This window comes from Ixodes scapularis, unplaced genomic scaffold, assembly GCF_016920785.2.
Source record: "Ixodes scapularis isolate PalLabHiFi unplaced genomic scaffold, ASM1692078v2 PGA_scaffold2__306_contigs__length_199485367, whole genome shotgun sequence".
Taxonomy (NCBI): Eukaryota; Metazoa; Arthropoda; class Arachnida; order Ixodida; family Ixodidae; genus Ixodes; species Ixodes scapularis.
Window position 1 is genome coordinate 160,506,681 of NW_024609857.1, and position 15,694 is coordinate 160,522,374.

At 50.3% G+C, this 15,694-nt stretch overlaps 2 protein-coding genes across 2 annotated transcripts in view; one reads left to right on the forward strand and one right to left on the reverse strand.

Moving 5' to 3' along the window:
- Nucleotides 1-926: 926 nt before the first annotated feature.
- Nucleotides 927-6,169, reverse strand: LOC121046180. The gene is made up of 2 exons (XM_040500135.2): nt 5,852-6,169; nt 927-4,758 (listed from the first exon to the last, which is right to left on the reverse strand). The coding sequence occupies exon 2, from the start codon at nt 4,748-4,750 to the stop codon at nt 3,320-3,322; it is 1,431 nt and encodes a 476-aa protein (XP_040356069.1). The 5' UTR covers nt 4,751-4,758; nt 5,852-6,169; the 3' UTR covers nt 927-3,319.
- Nucleotides 6,170-8,033: 1,864 nt separating this feature from the next.
- LOC8039115 (protein argonaute-2) overlaps nt 8,034-15,694 on the forward strand; it is a 43,171-nt gene continuing 35,510 nt past the window's right edge. The window contains exons 1-2 of the mRNA XM_029967979.3: nt 8,034-8,226; nt 15,011-15,335. Coding sequence (XP_029823839.1) covers nt 8,208-8,226; nt 15,011-15,335 — 344 coding nt within the window. The 5' untranslated portion in view covers nt 8,034-8,207. The remainder of the gene's footprint in view (nt 8,227-15,010; nt 15,336-15,694) is intronic.

Below are 15,694 nucleotides of genomic sequence, written 5' to 3' on the forward strand. Positions count from 1 at the left end.
CGTAATGGTGGGGCCACAGTCGACTCCTAGCAGAACTGTTTGGTGGGGCAACAGGCAGACTGAGATTAAAGCCCCTCTATCCTGGGAAAAGTGGCGCCATTCATTGTTGTGGAAATTCTCGAGACACGTACCGTGTGCCACTTCTGGGAAGGACATGGCGTCTGAAATCTAGCTCAGTGCTGCGCTGTGTCGCCATGATCTTCCCAAGGGCTGCATGTTGCACGTGCCTCGTGCATCGACGCACTTTGCGCTACTTTTAAAACATGAAGGGGCTTTAACTGAGATGCCATTGCGTGTGCCACAGGCAAAAATTCAAGATGTTGAAAACAAGCTGTTGCATTGTAAATTGTGCGAATTACTAAAATTCTCCGTCAATATGCCCCAGCAAATGAAGATTAGAGGGTTTACAGATTAAACCAAAGGAAGATGTCTGTCACCCCAGAGGAAGAACATGTGGGGACCTTGACGTGCAACCAAAATTTCACCATCAATAGCGCTGAAATCAGTAACGACACTACCGTAAACCAATTTTGCTCCCAGGTGGGCCGCCGGAAGCGGCGTTGGTAGCCACAGCACATGGTCGTTGTTGGAACTTTCGCGCATAATGCAGAAGAGGATCATGCCCTCTTTAGGTGTCACACGCTCTCATACCATCTTTAGTGTTTGTGTGTATGGCGCGTGCTTTGGACGGTTTCACAACTGACGACCACGCGCATGCTAGGCTGTGAAGATTACACGCTGGGGCGTGGGTTTGTAAACAATGGAAAAGTGTATGAAATTTAGCATGCACAGTGCACAAACTCTATTTTCAGTACACAAATATTGCGACTACTATATCGGACAGAGGTACGCGCTACAGTTTGCAACAAATTCTTGTGCCGACATGAGCAGTCTGAGGCATTCCAACTACTTGTCATGACAGCCACTTTCAGTTCACAAAAGTTGGTTTATTATATGTTCTCCAAGTCTTTGGCATTAAAAATGAGGTTGATTCCTTTGTGACACTGCCGTGCCGGGCTGTGGCCGGCGGTGAAACTGCACAGCCCACCAGCGACGGCAAGCAACCAACTGAGCGTCCAGAGCTAGGAACCAAAAGGCACCTTTATCACACGAGGCAATGGCTTTTTACACAAGACGTGGGCACAGTGTTTGCAACCCGATTACCGAAAGTGTCCAAACTTGGCACTAGCACCGCCCGCAAAATCCCCCCTTTAGAATGTTCAAGGAGAGTATCGGACACCTTGGCTGTGAAAAAAAACAAAGTTTTACAGATTGAGTCTCTTGGGAGCGACCACTTGTCTTCCAGAATGGGTTGAGTAGTGTCGGCCCGTACCATCACCACGAACACGTGGTGGTGATGCTGGACGAGGCACATCACGATGACGCGAGTAGACAGGTCCACCTGAGGCCGAACCGTCGACGGAAGCTAGGGGTGACGCCGGCCTCGGAGAGACACAACAGCACCTGCCGCAGGCGTTGGTCATGTTCCTTTTTCGTTCTGCCGAAGACTAGGATGTCGTCGACCATGTTGACCAATCCGTCTAGGACTTCCAAGATCCACGCCACCTGTCGCTGGAAAAACTCAGGGGCCGACGTGATGCCAAATGGGAGTCGGCAAAAGCAATAACGCCCATACGGCGTAATGAACATCGTAAGCTCTTGAGAGTCCTTGGAAAGCTTGACCTGATGGAAGCTTGAGGTAACTTTGAGCTTCGAGAAGACTGCCGCATCGCCCAGAAGTCCCAGGACTTGATCGACGGTGGGGAGCACATGACGTTCTCTCGGGACAACTTGATTTAATTTTGTAAAGTCGATACAGACACGGTAACCTCCCGACGACTTTGGAACCATGAACAGTCCAGCGTCCCGAGGTGTGGGGTTGGTGACACGCCGAATGGCTCCGTCTTGCTCCAGTTTGGCCAGTTCTGTTTGCACCACCTCGCGCAGGGGTATCGGTATGCGGCATGGAACACTAAGTGAAAACGGAACCGCATCCGGGCGTAGCCGAATCTTGTACTCCTCCTTGAGCGTGCCGAGACCTCTGAAAAGTCCCTGCGGTGCCGGCACTTTCATGTCGTCCAAGAACTTTACCACACCCAGAGCCTGGATGGCTGGGAACCCGAGCAGGGGCATAGAGAGGGACTTGATCACGTACAGACGCTGATGACCGGTCTTGCCTCGCCACAGGAGGGTAGCCATGAAGTACCCAATGACTTTTAGCGACTGGTCTCCTGGTGCTGTCAGCAGGTCGTCGACCTTGTCCAGATGATGAGGTAAGTTCGGGAAGGCTTCCGAAACAGCAGACGCCTCCGCGCCGGAATCTACCTTGAATATCGCCGTGTAGTTGTCGACATTGACCTCAACGTACTTGGCCTTGGCCTTCTCAGTCTCGAGGATTGCGTGGAGCGGTAAGGAACGCCACCTTGCTCTGCTTTCGTTTCCGAGCGCAACAGACGTCCGCGAAGTGGCCCTTCTTCTTGCAATAATTGCACAGAGACTGCCGAGCAGGACAGTCTGAGCGTGTGTGGGGGGCCCGACTGCAGTAGCTGCAGGAACCTGGGTCGTTATCGCCAAGTGAAGACACTGCTGATGCGTCGTCTGACCGTTTTGTTGTCTTGCGTTGGTGCGTCGGACCATGACAAGACTTGGTGGCGTCAACGTTGACGGTGACCTGGACACTCTCGACTCCCGCGAGCAGTTTTTTTCTTTTTCGGCGTCTTCGATCTGCCTCACCTGCGTCCACGCGTCCTTGAGGCTGAGCTTGGCTTTCCAGCAGAGCTGGCCGGACAGGCGTTCGTCGCAAAGACCAACAACGAACCGGTCGCGAACCAGGCGTTCTTCGACTTTGGGGGACGGGTAGTTGCACCACTTGACAAGCTTGCAGAGCTCGGCGTAGTAACTGTCGACGCTCTCTCCCGGCTGCTGAACCCGCTCGTGGAACCTCGAGGACTCTTACACCTCGTTGACGGGGTACAGGAAGTGTTCCGAGAAGCGCTTGACCACCGTGTTGTAGTTGTTCAGGGAGGCGGCGTTCAAGCCGAACATGTCGAGAAGGACCCGAGCCTCGGGGCCCATGCAGTAGAGAAGTGTCCGCACCTGAATGTCCGGTGGTGCTTGGCGAAGTACGGAGGCATAAGCGTACTCCTCGAGTTGCGTAAACCGGGTAGGCCAAGAACCGGTGTTGTCGAAGTCGAAACCAGCAGGCTGACGTACGGAGCCGCCCACCCACGCGGGCAGTGTTTGCAACCCGATTACCAAAAGTGTCCAAACTTGGCACTAGAACCGCCCACAACAGACACTACAATTTTATGATCAACACTCAGTCTTTCCGATATTTAAAAAAAAAGTCTGTCAGGCGTGGCACCATAACGTTCACCCAGAGTGCCTCATCAAAGGGCACCCGTGTGACCCAGCAGTCTTTCGCCCAGTCAACAACAAGGTCACACCACTCCAGTCCTGTGAGCGCAAGTTGTCCTGTCACCTGGTAGTAGTGCTTGTGCTTTTTGTCGACACTCTTGTCCGCATGGATAAACTCCACAAACCCTCTGCTCATCACCTCCTCGAAGGTCGTCAGGTTCGCATCTATCGCCCGTGACACGGTCTTCACTTCGACTAGTCCGTACTCCTGTATATCTTCGTCCCAGACCAGCCCGTCTGGTGATGCCCCCAGCATGGGAAGGCCAGGGTTGATGCAAAGGCCAACACTGAAGACTTGGACCTTTTGCTTGGCCTTGTAGCGCTTCAGAGCAGCCGCCTCATTCTGAAGTCCCGCCCTCATGTGACGTGTCGTGCCATGTCCGCCCGAGAAAATCGTCCTGAGAAACTTTTCGTTCACGGGTGCTTGTCGTTTGACGATGTCTCCGAACTGTGATGCCGTGATCCTTTTCTCACGTTCCGTGTGCCACAGCATACTTCTGCTTTGGCCACGTGTCTGTTCCTCCAGGTGCTGAGCTTGTGTAAGAGTCAGGGTGCATGGATCGCTTGGTGGCATCTGGTGATTCCAGCACTCTTTTATGGGCAAGCTGATCCGTGCTGCAGAGGCCCCATCATCCGTGTTCGAGTGCTCCTGAACCTTCCTTGGCAAGGGTGTGAAGGCAGCTTCTTCCATCACGTCCGCAAACATTGGGAATATTCCCTTCTCAATGAAATCTGTATGCAGCCTCTTGACGGTTGCCTGCGCCACGTCCACATGCACTTCCGTGGTTTTTCTCGCACTCTTCGCCTTGTTGCTAGAGTCGTGCTTGACGAATTCTAGTTCGTTGAACGACACCGTACTTGCACCTCTCTTTGAAGATGGGCCCCACTGCCTTGCTCCCTCAGTGCAGGCCAGAGCATCCGGGATGTAGGACCTTCCCTCCCTTATCAGGTCTAGCATGTGCCAAAGCAGTGCTGCCACATGCTTGCACACACCGCCTTGTCCAGCCTTGCAGGAACAGGAAGCCTTGCTGACCTGCCCATCTTGGCAGAGCACAGCATGCACTGCGTATCGCTTCGTAAGGGTCATGGAAGCCTCCACGTTAGCCTTGACAATTGTCTCTGATGCACTTGTGGTGTGGAGGAAGATGTTCTGCACTTTGTGGGCCTTGAACATTTTGTAGCCAGAACTTGTGTGCTTCTGTGCTCCAGCTGCTTGGCCATGCCCTTGGATGTGGCTTTCCGAGAATGCGGAAGGAAAGTCCTTCAGCTGCTTGGTCCAAGGTCCTGCTGGAAGTGGTAGCTCTTGCGGCTCTGGTACATCCCGTGTCGCCATAGCCTTCCCTGAAAAAAAGGCAGCTCAGTCAGCGTTTTAAAAGGAGGACGGAAATTTGACCAACACAGTTTTTTAATGGGTTTGGTGTTGTTTTGACAGAATTAACCTAAACTTGCGAAGTAAGAGTTCATCTAGGGTAACAACCCCTCAAAAAAAGCCTGCTGTAAACTTTGTGCTAAAAAAAGAGCGTTTGCTATTAGGCAAACATGCCAGCTTTTGTAATCTACAACTTCTTGTGCACTTTCGAACATTACACAGTCGAAGGAGCATTCTGAAAGCAAGCCACGCACTGGCATTGGGGACAAGCATCTCCAGTGTCACTGAGCTGCTTGTTGCTGCTGCCCTGTCAGTGTCCATGATATAGTGCAGCTCTGAATACGAAGAACGCGTTTTGACCATAATCCGTTTCGTGCCAGCAGCATAAAGCTGCTGGCACGACCGTGAAGTGTTGTACAGGAGTGGCAAAGACACTCCAGCTTTCAATGCGTCAGTGTTCGTCCAAAAGAAGCAGTTCGCAGAGCCACTAAAAAGTGTCTAGCATTTCATATGCACGCGCTTGCGTGAAAACGGGATGATCAATAAAGATATGCACTCGCGGGACGCTGTGTTAGCGCGGTTCGCAGGGGCAATCTTGCCTCACCACAGTGAGCGCGCTAGCTGAACTGTAATTTCGATAAACAATGGAATCTCCCCCATACTATGCATAAAACGCAGTCAGAACCCCTTCTCCCGCCGCGACGAAGAACCGAACGCGAAGGATGTGATGCTGCGCGGACGGTTGTTGACGAGCGCTGCCGAGGCACGCCGACCGCTGGTACAGCTTCGCAAGCGTCCGAAGGGCAAAAAGATCGCAACGACAAAGCACCGTCCCGAATGTTGAGCACGCAAGCAGTACTCGATATCCCACGCTCACATTTCACAGGGCGAGCGCATCACGAAGCGAAGGCATGTCGGCCTTCGCTTCGTGATGACTACTTTATTTCTCTGCTTACAGCGGTGACATTTGTAGTGATGTTCGAAACTGCTCTCTCGCGACCGCACACGAGTTAAATGAACGGCCTAGGAGCGGGATAGAGCGTAACGGCAACAGTCAGTACTCACCCCGGGAGCGGCGAACGAAGCGGCGTGGTGTCCGTCGACGGCCGCGTCGAAAACGATGGAATATGCACAAAAACACGTAATATACAGAAGAAATACAAAGCGCTGAACGAAATAGATACACTTATGAACAAGAAAAATACACTGGAGTAGATAAAAAAGAGGATTATTAAGTATAAACAACGAAGATGAAAAGTATGTCTAGGGCGAGGTGATGCGATTCCAACGGAGAGCAGCCAGACGACGGGGGCCGACAGAACACCGATCCCAAGATTCCTCGCGCGCGCGCCGGGGCGCTTGGGAGAGACTGCAAATGGTCTATTAAGGGCAGCGCTGATTGGTTATTTTAGTTAATACAGTACAAAACAATAAAGTTATTAACTTCATCATTGATTAGAATTGGTTTTCTTTTAACTGCAACTGATAATAAAATAAAACAATCCTTTGCATGAAAAAACATTCTCCAAACCTAGACATGCTTGTATCAATGTCTGGCCACACTGTCCACAAAGTCGAACCGGTCGAATTTGGTGAAAAGTTCGAAGGTTCGTCGAACCGGTTCGACCCAGTCGAACCCCGAAAGTTCGACCAAAAAATCCGGTTCGACAAAAGTTCGCGACACCCGTAATTATCACCCAATCCGAAGCCAAACTGGCCAGCCTGTCGCGCGTGCGCACACGAGTCGAACCTCAATAGAAGGTTCGTCGACCTTTTCACTAAAAGTTCGAAAAAGTCGAACCTGGTCGAACTCGAACCGCGGCCGGTTCGCGACACCCCTAGTTATACTTCGTTTCAGCTTCGGTCCAGACGCAGCCGATGCTACAAGCGCGAGCGTGTGGCCCAGAACAGTGCTTGCACTGTACGAGCGCGCGTCCTTGGCAGGGATGCTGAAAGCCCGGAGCTCGCGCTTGTAGCTTTGGCTGCGTCTGGACCGAAGCTGAAACGAAGTATACTACTGGTGTCCCGTAGGGTCACGCTAGAGCACTATATAGCTCCTACGGAGCAGAGTAGCGCAATCCTTTGAACCTCGTGTTTTGCCGACAAGATGGCCGACAGAGCGGCTCGGCGCGAGTCACGTGGTACTCAGGGTTCCAAGAGGCGGCCTGGAGATCGATACAACACGGCTGATTAAAAAATGAACGGCGAGTTCACACTTTTCAAAACTAGTCTGTCGTGAAGTTAGTAAAGCACTAAACACTTTATCAAAGTTTTAATAATATCGGATGCGTGTGCAAATTTTGAGAAGGCAATTTCCAAGGCAATGGCGTTTGAAGCAGACGATTTTTGCTCGCAGCGGAGATGGGCTTTTCGGGTTGGCCGGAGCGGGTCACGTGAATGGTGTGACGTCGCCGTGTCGTCTGCTGCATGATGCCGCTCAGGCAATTTTTTAAAAAAAGTTACGTCCTTGTATGGCACAAAACTTATCGCATATTATTGTAAAATGTTTCATTATTATGTCAAAAATGATTTCCATTCCGCACATCCCCACACAACTGAAGAAACAACGATTTTCTCACGTTCTCCATGCATTTCTGACCGCAGTTGGAACCTCCGGGCGTTCGCCGCTAGTCGCCGAGAGACGGCGTTCTAGATTGCGCTACTCTGCTCCGAAGGAGCTATATAGTGCTCTAGGTCACGCAGCTTTCGGCAAGGAACCCAAATTAAACGAGGAAAGGCGAGTTTAGCAACATGCACTGATCCATGGAATGTGAGACATTCGAAATACTGTGCGCAATTTTTTTCCACGGAAGGACACAGCACACAACATTTGCGGGCGGTCGGCCATGTTTGTTTATGTTTGGGTTGGAATCGTTTGAATTATGAAATACTATACCTTGCGCAAGCTATTACGTAAGAGGCCATTCACCGTGCCGGGGACCCCTAAAACAATGACGGATAGCACTGAATTAGATTAGGTTACATGAGTAGGTCTTTCCGTATTTGCGATGAAGTTTCACGGTAAAAAAAAACCACGTGAACGGCAATATGAAAACCGAAACCACGCACTGCTCACGCCCATACGGGTGTCAGTGTTAAACACGGCGCATAGATGGCACTACTTACCGTACGCGCACTCTAGCGCACGGATACAGATACTACGTCGACTACGTCGGAGACAGTAAAATATTTATTATGTGCTTTATTGTTGCGTCTCATAAATTACCACGCTGCAGACGGTTAAATAGGAATGACCGGGTAGAGGTGCTAGTTTTGGGTGAAATAGTTTATGGCTATTTTGTGACGTTGCAGAGGGCATCGATCCATTTTCCGCACTGGCCTTCCCCCTCCCCCAGTGTCGTCTCTTGCCCGTCCGCGCTTTGCAACAACTCAAAGTGCTGAAGACAGGGCTACCGGAGCGATGTACCCAGTCGGCCAGCGTGAGTACCCCCGGTTTCCTTTTCGGTTCCTAAGGGCTCAAGGATCAGCCAGGCTGGTCCTCGACACCACGGGTACGCTCGCCGAAGTCAAAGATCGCAGATCCTACGGCGTTAGGCCTAGTGGCACGGGGATCGCCCCAAGCTGGGTCCTTCTCACGAAGAGCGACTCATCCCATGATCGAGCCAGCTGAGCGCGGCTGGTAAACTCCTCGGGCGTTGCTTCGGGCTGCCGCGATGGGGACCCCAGGGTGGCGCGTGCCCGAGGGCCCGGAGACCCATTCATTGTGCCATTGTGCGCGTGCGAAGCGTGTGTCCGCCAGGCTGCGTTGTGGCCCGACTCCGTACAATGAGAAAAATGAGATCATCGCGGTGGGTTCGCGCGCCCCCGGCCGAATCCTACGGTACGCGCCACTACGAAATGGTAAAGCGTGGGTTAGCCGAAGTGGTGGGCGCCGACGTGCGGACGGATCCCTTCCGAAGGCGACGGTCTTCCTTGTGTTCCTCACTGACCAGCGGGGCTCGAGTCCCTCGGCTCGGGGCTTTGTCCCAGCTTCACGGGCCATTGGTCTGCGATCCGCCTAGAATCGCAGCCTCGCCATTCTGTTAATCGCAAGGACTTGACCACAGGGCGTCCTTCTCCGCGATCGTACGGGTACGGGCTGTGGCTTGAGCCGTTGTCGGGGGAGTGCTTGTTTGGGGTCGGCGCCGCTGTGGTCCACGGGGTCTGGGCATTTTTGCTCTGGGTCACCCGCCGTCAGGATACGAGAGACACCCAGCGAAGGCCACGCGGGCCGTTGGTCTCTGATTGTTTCCTTTTTAGGGGCGAAGCTCCTTAGGGTCTAGCCTTGTCCGGCGTCCGTGCTCACATCGATTGCCATCCCATCTGCCTTCTTAAAAAAAGAAAAAAAATTTTTACACAGTCAACAGGATTCGAACCTGTGCGGGGAGACCTCAATAGATTTCTGGTCCATCGCCTTAACCACTCGGCCACGACTGCTGGACGAGTAGGGGGCTCTGAAATGTGGTAGTAACTCAAGAGCTGGAGATGTCATGGATGAAACATTGCATGTAGCCGCTCAACGTCTATACAGAAGAGGGTGCTGCGGTCAAATGCGTATATAATTGCGTTAAACTTTGCATGCATTGGCTCAGCATTTAGAGACGAGAGGGCGCTGCGGTCAAATGCTCAAATGCGTATATAACCTTGTTCCATACCACACATTCTCTTTCTGGCATGGATGAAAACGAATGAAAAGCTCGGCATGCTGCGGCTCAGCGTCTACGTAGACAGCAAGCTGCTCCGGAGACCAGGGCGCGAGAAGCTGCGGCAAAGCGTCAAAAACGCCAAGCAAACTAAAAAATCAGCACTACCTATGAACAAAATCAGTATCATCAGCACCACCAGAGAGCTTTGCCCCAATCAAGATCATTCACCACATGGAGATGCGGTAATTTTTTTGTTAAAATCTTCATCAATTTGAACTCCACTTTATGATTCACTCCACAATTCTGTTTTGCTGAATGATTTTGATGTGGTTTCTTCTTGGGACGAAAGGCTCTATTCTACTCTGACGTCGAGTGTAGCAAACGCGGCGTGGCGCAGCCCACACAGATATTGATTGGTCGCAGATATCGAGTTCCTGCTCTCCGACCAATCAAAGGTCCATGTTCTGCGCTATGCTAAGTTCGCTGCGCTCAACGTCAGAGTATAACAGAGCCTTAACTGCCAGTCATCCTTGATCGTTAGAAAGCATAGTGTATGATGCAAAAACAACAGACACAAGGAAGGATTCTCACACACAGGCTTCTTCAGCGGGAGTTTCCTTCACTGGAGCAGACATGTGGGGCATGTCTGGTTTTTGTTAAATTTGAGTATTTCATCGAACACCGTTTCATCGAACGCCATTGCACCAAACACCACCTACTTAAGCAGTGAACTTTCTGTATCTTGGATTTTTTTTATTTTTTAAGCATTGGGAGGATAGCAATGTTATAATAATCGCTATAATTCATAAACTTTATTTTCTAGTGGAGTACGCAATGAGTAATAAGAAGCCTGCTTTCCTCTTTTTCTTCTATTTCTCTTTTTTCTAGTAAATAATGACTTCCGTTAGTGTGGCTTATAAAAAAAAATGGGAACACTGACCTCATTTTCTTAAACTTGCGATCATTGGGGTCAGTTGAAAAGATGTATTCTGCTTCAAGATGAAGCTATGACCCGTCTCCATGTCGCATGAAACAGAAAAATAGATGGCTCCTGATTGTTTATTGTAATCGACAGAACCACAGGCCTACCAGCTTTTCAGTCTATTCTTAGAAGGGAAGCTATTCTCCTAGGTTGTAATTAAAACAATAGTAAACAGGTAAATGAAAAATAGAAGGTGCAGCGAAGAATATTTTAGCCCTTCTCAGGGAGTGCCTTTGGTGCATGAACAAAAATGGGGAAATGGGGAGGGAGCAAAGGAGTTCCACTAAATAATCAATGCTGCAGAGTAACGACACTCATCTTTGGGCTTAAAATCGTGGTTGCCAGCTATCTGAAGGTTTATCTGAAATCGCAGGAAACACTTTTTGATCCTCCACCACACATGTTTAAAGGGGTTAAGGGGTTTTCCAACTTTTTCCTGTTTAGCTTTCCTCCTCTACTCATAAATCGCACATTCTACCAAACAGTTCAAGAAGACGAAAAGAGAGGAGTCCCCTCTTGCTCGGAATCTCGTTTGTATACCCGGACACAGCCATTTTCCCCCTAGAAGATTAGCCCGTCGCTCAAAATTCAGACAAAAGTTTCTTTCCTCATCCCTGTTCACCCTGAAGCTGACAGTGCTGTGGAAGCTACGTGCTCGTTGGGCCAGCCACACTTTTGCTACGTGATCACGCTCTCTCGTGCATACCCACGCGCAGGGTATGAGGTCAGGTGATGAAAGGGAGGTGGCTGATTGGTCCGGCAAGCGCGTAGCCTCCACCACAATGTCAGCTTAGGGGTGAAGGGAATAAGGGAGGTCCGGTATCGTGTGACGTGCGTTTGGACCCAGTGACGTGCTTTGGGAACCGCCGATGTATCACAGCGAAAAGGCAGAGAGCTTACGAAGGGGAGGAGGTACGAAATAGTCCGCTGTGTTCTCAGATTTTCGCACTGAAAGTCTGGCTTTTGACTTTCTACCTTTTTTCTTTTGACCCACTGAACGATGTGCTGTTAGTAAAATCCCAATCTAAAGTGATTTATACCAGCCCAAAATTCGTTTCATGGGCCCTTTGAGCAGTTCATGACAGAGCAAAGCAATATTACATGAGCTTCCTAACACTGAATCTAAAGGCCCGTTCGCACACTTGTGACCTCTTAAGCGCCGTTCACACATATGCAACCAAGTAAGACCGAGAGAGACCAGACCGGTTTGTAAGCCTCTTTCGACATCTTAGGACCAGCTCCGCTGCAGCGCATCCAGTCCTAAGACGTGGCAAGAGGCTTAAAAACCGGTCTGGTCTCTCTTGGTCTTACTCGGTTGCATGTGTGAATGGCGCTTTAGAGCCGAGTGGCTTGGAATCTTTTAATATCTCTTACAACGAGCGGACACACTGGTGCCATCTATTGGGTAGCAGTGTAAACTTGACGGTCCGGCATATTTTCTATTTCTCTCGCGCATTATCCTTTCTTTCTTAGCTCGGGGCTTTCTTATAGGTATTACGCACATTTGACCTCGGAAATCTCGCAAAACCTTCGCTTTTGTGAAATACAGTTCCAGGATTACCGCATAGATGGCGCCAGAGTGCCGGTATGTTCTCTTGTCCTAAGAAATTTTGAGAGTTTTCAACAGGTCTTGTCTCTCTCGGTTATACCCGGTTGCAAGCGTGCACTTAAAGGGGCTGTGCAACGGCTTTAACGTTGAAAGAATTGGCATCTTCTACTTTTGACATTGTTCACTTTGTCACAAAGGACAGGAAACACACCTCCTTCCTTCAAAATGTTCCGATTCCGCCGCGTAATCTTGAGGCAAAATATAGAATATTCCTCTACCTGCAGCCGCGAGCGGCAACCATGAGAAACACGCAGCATGACATCAATGGGGGTCTTGTAGAAAGATAGCAAGTTGTGTGAATACCTGCTGGATAAAAGGTAACTTTTCTATAAATCTTGTCGTTCCAACATAAATCTAAATGCGTTAAAAACCTGGTATCATCGACGAAACTTTTATTATACGGAGTTTTAGTGGCGCCATCTATCCTAGGTCTACAAAACCGTCGGCTCTATCTGCTACCGCAAACAGACTCCAGAAGCCGGAGGGGGAGGGGGACAGGGCCGGACGGGTATGGCCGGACCTGTATGAGACTTTCCTCCTTTCACACCATATTGTTTGCACTGCGCCCGCCAGCACGTGCTCACGCGGTCACGAGCGGACGATTTCTCGCTGCTCACTGATGGCTCTAGAGAGAGAGCTTCACCGGAACCCCGCACCACCCCCATTGACGTCACAGCGCACGTGACTCGGAAGATGGTGAAGAAGTTGAGAGGTGCCGAAAACCTCAATCTTTGTCCATTTTTAAAATAAAAATTAGGACATGTAGGCAAAAGCGGTTTTTTGTTTTTTACTTCAGAAAGGATGAGACACCAACTCCCAAATTATTTAAGCAAAGCCCTGAAACTGTTGCACAGCTCCTTTAATTTCTTTATCCTCTGTAGTCCGCTGTAGGTTCATAACTTAAATCCGCTGTAGTCTGTTGTAGGTTTACAATAGCGGGACAAGCTACTCCCACAAAGCCGTTCAATCGTTCCACATTAGCAGGGCAAACTGGAGAAGAAGAACCCAGCAATTGTGGCAAGCAGACATCTTTGTGGGAGGGGCTTGTTGCGCTATTCCAAACCTGTAACAGACTCAAGTGACGGCGTTAGAAAAGGAAATGGTAGGGTGAGGTAAGTCCCAACCCTCCTATCGCTCAACATTAACAAATAAAAATGCAGAAGAGCAAACGACCAGGCACGAGTGTAAACTTAAAGGGACACTGACAGGGTATTTATGCTCGCCGAGGTTTTTAGTTGTACGTGTCATATGAGAGCTCAACTACCCAGAACAGAATTTCCGGCTCGAAATTCGGTTTCTTTCCGCCCGAAAACCGCCGATCAAGAACTGGCCGGTTCGAGTCTCGCTCACTCTCTTTTTCGAGGTCACGGGCCGTTTTCTAAGGTATCGATGTGACCACCAAATTTAATCAAAGTCGTGGGTCACTGAAGGCATACACTCAATATTAAAAATAGAAAAAAATATGAAACCCATTTTTTGTGGCTCCTAAAAAGCTGTAACTACGTTGATTGAAAAAAAAAGTTCCACAGACAACCGGAAGCATTCTGTGCGTTCGTCGTTTCGCGTATCGTGGGACTCGCGGGGACGGCGATGGCAGCGGACGACGGGCGTGGGGCCTCTATTTCAGAACTGTCGTTCGCGGTACCGGCGAATTCTGTCTACCTTTAAAAGAGAAATTTGGGACTGATCAAAAGAATTGGTATTCATCCCGTACGACATGCCCGGCCACCAAGCCGATTTGCACGAAGACGTCGCCGAGCCGTCGCTCCCTTCTCGTGGCTGAATACATCGCTCGCCCTAACGTCAAGCATGACGTGTCTACTTCGAGTTGAATATGCACGCGTACGATTTCTTTACTAGGTGCGAATGTCCCCAAAGCATGGTGCTTCCCGACTTCGACTCGGGAGTGCTTTTGCTAGAGAAAAATCGACAGCAAACTTTCCAACTTACAGTTTACCGGCTGAATTATTACCAAGGAAAGAGATCCACTAGAAGAGAGATCCCCCAGTAGCGCAGTGGGAAAGACGTCCGGTTCACACGCGGTAGGACCGGGTTCGATCCCCCGTGTAACTTTTTTTTTTTTTTCAACATTTCCCGATGTTTACTTATCTTTTTTCTTTTTTTACAATCATCACTGAAGAAACAAACAAAAAATAACAAACAAATGTTGCGGACGATACTTCGCTGAATTAAATGGTATGTGATTTCCTTTTTGACACCTGCGAACTCAATGTGATCACTTTCCACAAAATGCAAGGAGCATATAAATCAGGTAGCGTCCGCTTTCCAAGGTGCCCGTATATGTTCTACAGGAATTGCAGCCAGCCATTGGTCCCGATCCCGTTGATCTTTCGGAAACTCTGTCGCACAATGCCACTTTTTTTTCGGACGCAGGACATGTGAGCCAGCTCTTCACGCAACATCTTGGGTGTATTCTTTTCGGAGCCGATCATGGAAATTCACCACGGGCACTCGCTACTCATCTCCGACTCCTCAATGTACAAAACAACTCATCTTGGACTACAGAACAACGAGCGTAACAAACATAACTGCAAAAGAATCGCCCGGCGAGCAGTTCCCGCACGCCGCATCGCACGCCGCATGTCGTGTCGTCTGCTACGGAGAGGAGAAAAAACAAAAAAAACAAAAAAAAAACGCACGGTCGGGTGTAGCCACGTGACTTCCGCCACTCACTCTCTTCTCTCCACTTCTCCGACCTCCGTCGGGTTTCGGTTTCGGTTTCGAGCAGTTGCGTCTTTCGGCTTTATTAAAAAAATACGCTACTCTGTTGCAAAATATTAATTGGGTAGTCCTCCGAAACCATAATAAAGCCCCTGGCAAAAAATGAAAAAAATTTTTTGGGGGCTGTCAGTGTCCCTTTAAGCTTTTTTCTGTGTGTGTTAAGCGACTATGGGTGACGTTGGCGTAGTCCTCTTGGGTGCTCTCGGCGAGAGCCTCGCTGACCTCGGGGACGTTCTCCCACGCAGCTCCTGGGCCCCCCGGCGGAGGAGGAGGGGGGCCAGGGGGAGGGGCCCCACCCCCTCGGCCGAGTCCAGCCCCGCCCCCTCCCGTGGCACCCCTGGGCCCGGCCCCTCCAGTGGCGCCCCTGCTGCCTCCCGCGGCTGCGGCCCCGCTGGGGGCGGAGCTGCCCCCTCTGCCCCAGTTCGTGTGCCCCCGGAGGCCCAACGTGGGCACAGAGGGGCGGCCCATCCTGCTGCGGGCCAATCACTTCCAGATCTCGATGCCCAGGGGCTACCTGCACCACTACGACGTGACCATCACCCCCGACAAGTGCCCACGCAAGGTCAACAGGTGGGCACCCTCTCTCCTCCACTGACAGCAGGTGTTGTCTGAGGGTTCTTGCATACCTGCCAAGTTTTACGATTTTGTCGTAAAGTGTCCGCTTTCCAGCGCTTTCTTACAGTTGGCGTATTAACAACAATATTTGTATGATTTTCCGCACCCCGTGTAAAAAAAAAAAAAAAAAAATGTTTTTGTTTAAGCTGCATCTTGCCTGTTTTCAAGTTGGGGTTGGCAACACTGGCACATCACTTGTATGTCAGGAGGCGCAAGCTACCGCTCCTCGTTGTGAGGCAATTGTCATTGAAGTCGGTGTTGTAAGGGGTGGTATAGCCGCTAACATCCATCCATCCATCTTAATCCAAAACTGT

What these genes read in the sequence shown, in the direction of transcription:
- LOC121046180 (XM_040500135.2), bottom strand. Translation starts at nt 4,750, where the DNA reads ATGGCGACACGGGATGTACCAGAGCCGCAAGAGCTACCACTTCCAGCA.